The sequence below is a fragment of the Otolemur garnettii genome, unplaced genomic scaffold, assembly GCF_000181295.1.
Source record: "Otolemur garnettii isolate 467f Iridium unplaced genomic scaffold, OtoGar3 scaffold00299, whole genome shotgun sequence".
Taxonomy (NCBI): domain Eukaryota; kingdom Metazoa; phylum Chordata; class Mammalia; order Primates; family Galagidae; genus Otolemur; species Otolemur garnettii.
In genome coordinates, this window is record NW_003852694.1 from 398,155 (window position 1) to 400,072 (window position 1,918).

A 1,918-nucleotide genomic window follows, 5' to 3' on the forward strand; every position below is an offset into this window, starting at 1 on the left:
ATTGCGTTTGCCCTCCATGAATATATACAAATAAAAAATAAGTGGGAAAAATGTCACCCTCATAATACTCCAGTGTACTTTCTGCATACTTAACATTTCATTTAAAAAAAATACATTTTGATTAAATTAACTTTTCTCTCTTTTTTAAGGTTTGATATTATAATAGATGTCACCATCCCAAGAAGCAGGGACTGTGTGACCATCCTCAATGGGAAGGCTTTCTCAAAGGACTGCAGAGAGTTGAGAAGGTGTGCGTGTGAGAGGAGGGCAGCACTTGTGAAGCCAGAGCGGGTCCTTTAGCTACCCTGAGACATCACATGGAGTTGATCCACTCTCCAGCTGCAACTGCCAACAGGAGTCAAGCCATGCAAGGCCCATGCAGGGGCTACCTGAGACCTGGGGAAATGGACAATCATCAGGGAAGGCAATGTCTCTACTAGTGAAGAAGGGCTCCCCTGTGTCCTGTTCAGGATCACCAGCACTTCTGAGTTTGGGTTACCAGGCACAAGAAGTCCTATTTATATACCACCAGCCGGTTCCAGAAATCTTTCATGCTGTAAGCTATCTTTTTGACTTAGAGGTAACTTTCTAGTTTTCTTTCTTCTCAGTATTTAATAGCAACTCCCTGTTTCTTCATCTTCTTTACACTTGGAGAAATGAGGTACATCTTGAAGTAGGGGAAATAAACAGAAGTAACATCCTTTATCCCAGCAGTCAAAAAGTCTGTGAAAAATTAGCAGTCAGTCCCCTGATTGTGCCACCAAATACAGAGGGAGTTCTTTTGATTTCAGCTCATACTTTTCCCTTCCCAATCTTTTCACTAAAAACTCCATCTGCTGTGTCCTCGGCCTGTTTCCCAACTGGGATATCTCTCTTGTTATAAGAATCTTAGCAAGTTATAAACTTGCCTCCCTGTGTCTATTAAGACTCCAATAATTAATGCCGAGTGCAGTGGCTCACGCCTGTCTTCCTAGTGCTCTGGGAGGCTAAGGTAGGAGGATTGCTTGAGCTCAGAAGTTTGAGACCAGCCTGAGCAAGAGCAAGACCCCAATCTCTACCAAAAATAGAAAATATAGCCTGGCTGGGCATGATGGTGCACCTGTAGTCCCAGATACTTGGAAGGCTGGAAGATCAGTTGGGCCTAGGAGTTTGAACTTGCAGTGAGCTACAATGATGCTCCTGCACTCTATGTGGGGCAAGAAAACAAGATTCTGTCTCAAAAAAAAAAAAAAAAAAGACTACAGTAATTGTCTCCCTTGCATAGAACTTTTTCCCAGGAAAGAAATATTTTAACTCAGTTCCATATCAGAATTACTGTACCCAATTCTCCTTTCAGAGAGATTAAAGACCAAAAAAAAAAAAGTCACTTACTTGATGTGCACCTGTTTTAGTTTGGTTTTAGTTCCTATTCTCATCCATTTGATTCATATTTATACCTGTCAGGTACTGAAGATTTAATAATAATAAATGTTAATACTGTGAAGTGTGTGTGTTTTTAGAATGAATTTGTGATTTGGGGAAAAATTCAGCATAGGAATGCTTTTCAAAATACAACAGCAGTCATTGTTTTGCCTATGCCTTACTAAGTGAATATGGGAACTCTGTAAAGAGTACTCATTATGTGATTATTTTGTAACAACAGTAACACTTCAAAATACACATTGTCTCCAGGAGGATGGTTTTAACACATTTCTAAAGTGAGGTCTTTTAAGGCCAGCTATGTATCAACACGTGATTAATGAGTAACTGAGCTATGCTGGGGCACATGATTTCCACTCAGGTCATGGGAAATGCAAAAGACAAGGTCATGTTCCCTTTTTGACTTTTCCTGCTCTTTCTTCAGAGTTACCTACACAAACAAGTGCTTAGAAGGGAAAAAAAAATCTTCTCATGTAAAAAACCAGTCTATGTGATGTTC

At 40.0% G+C, this 1,918-nt stretch overlaps 1 protein-coding gene across 1 annotated transcript in view; it reads left to right on the forward strand.

The window, feature by feature from the left end:
* Positions 1-970, forward strand: part of CLEC1A (C-type lectin domain family 1 member A) — a 24,089-nt gene extending 23,119 nt beyond the window's left edge. The window contains exon 6 of the mRNA XM_003803380.3: positions 150-970. Coding sequence (XP_003803428.1) covers positions 150-300 — 151 coding nt within the window. The 3' untranslated portion in view covers positions 301-970. The remainder of the gene's footprint in view (positions 1-149) is intronic.
* Positions 971-1,918: the final 948 nt, after the last annotated feature.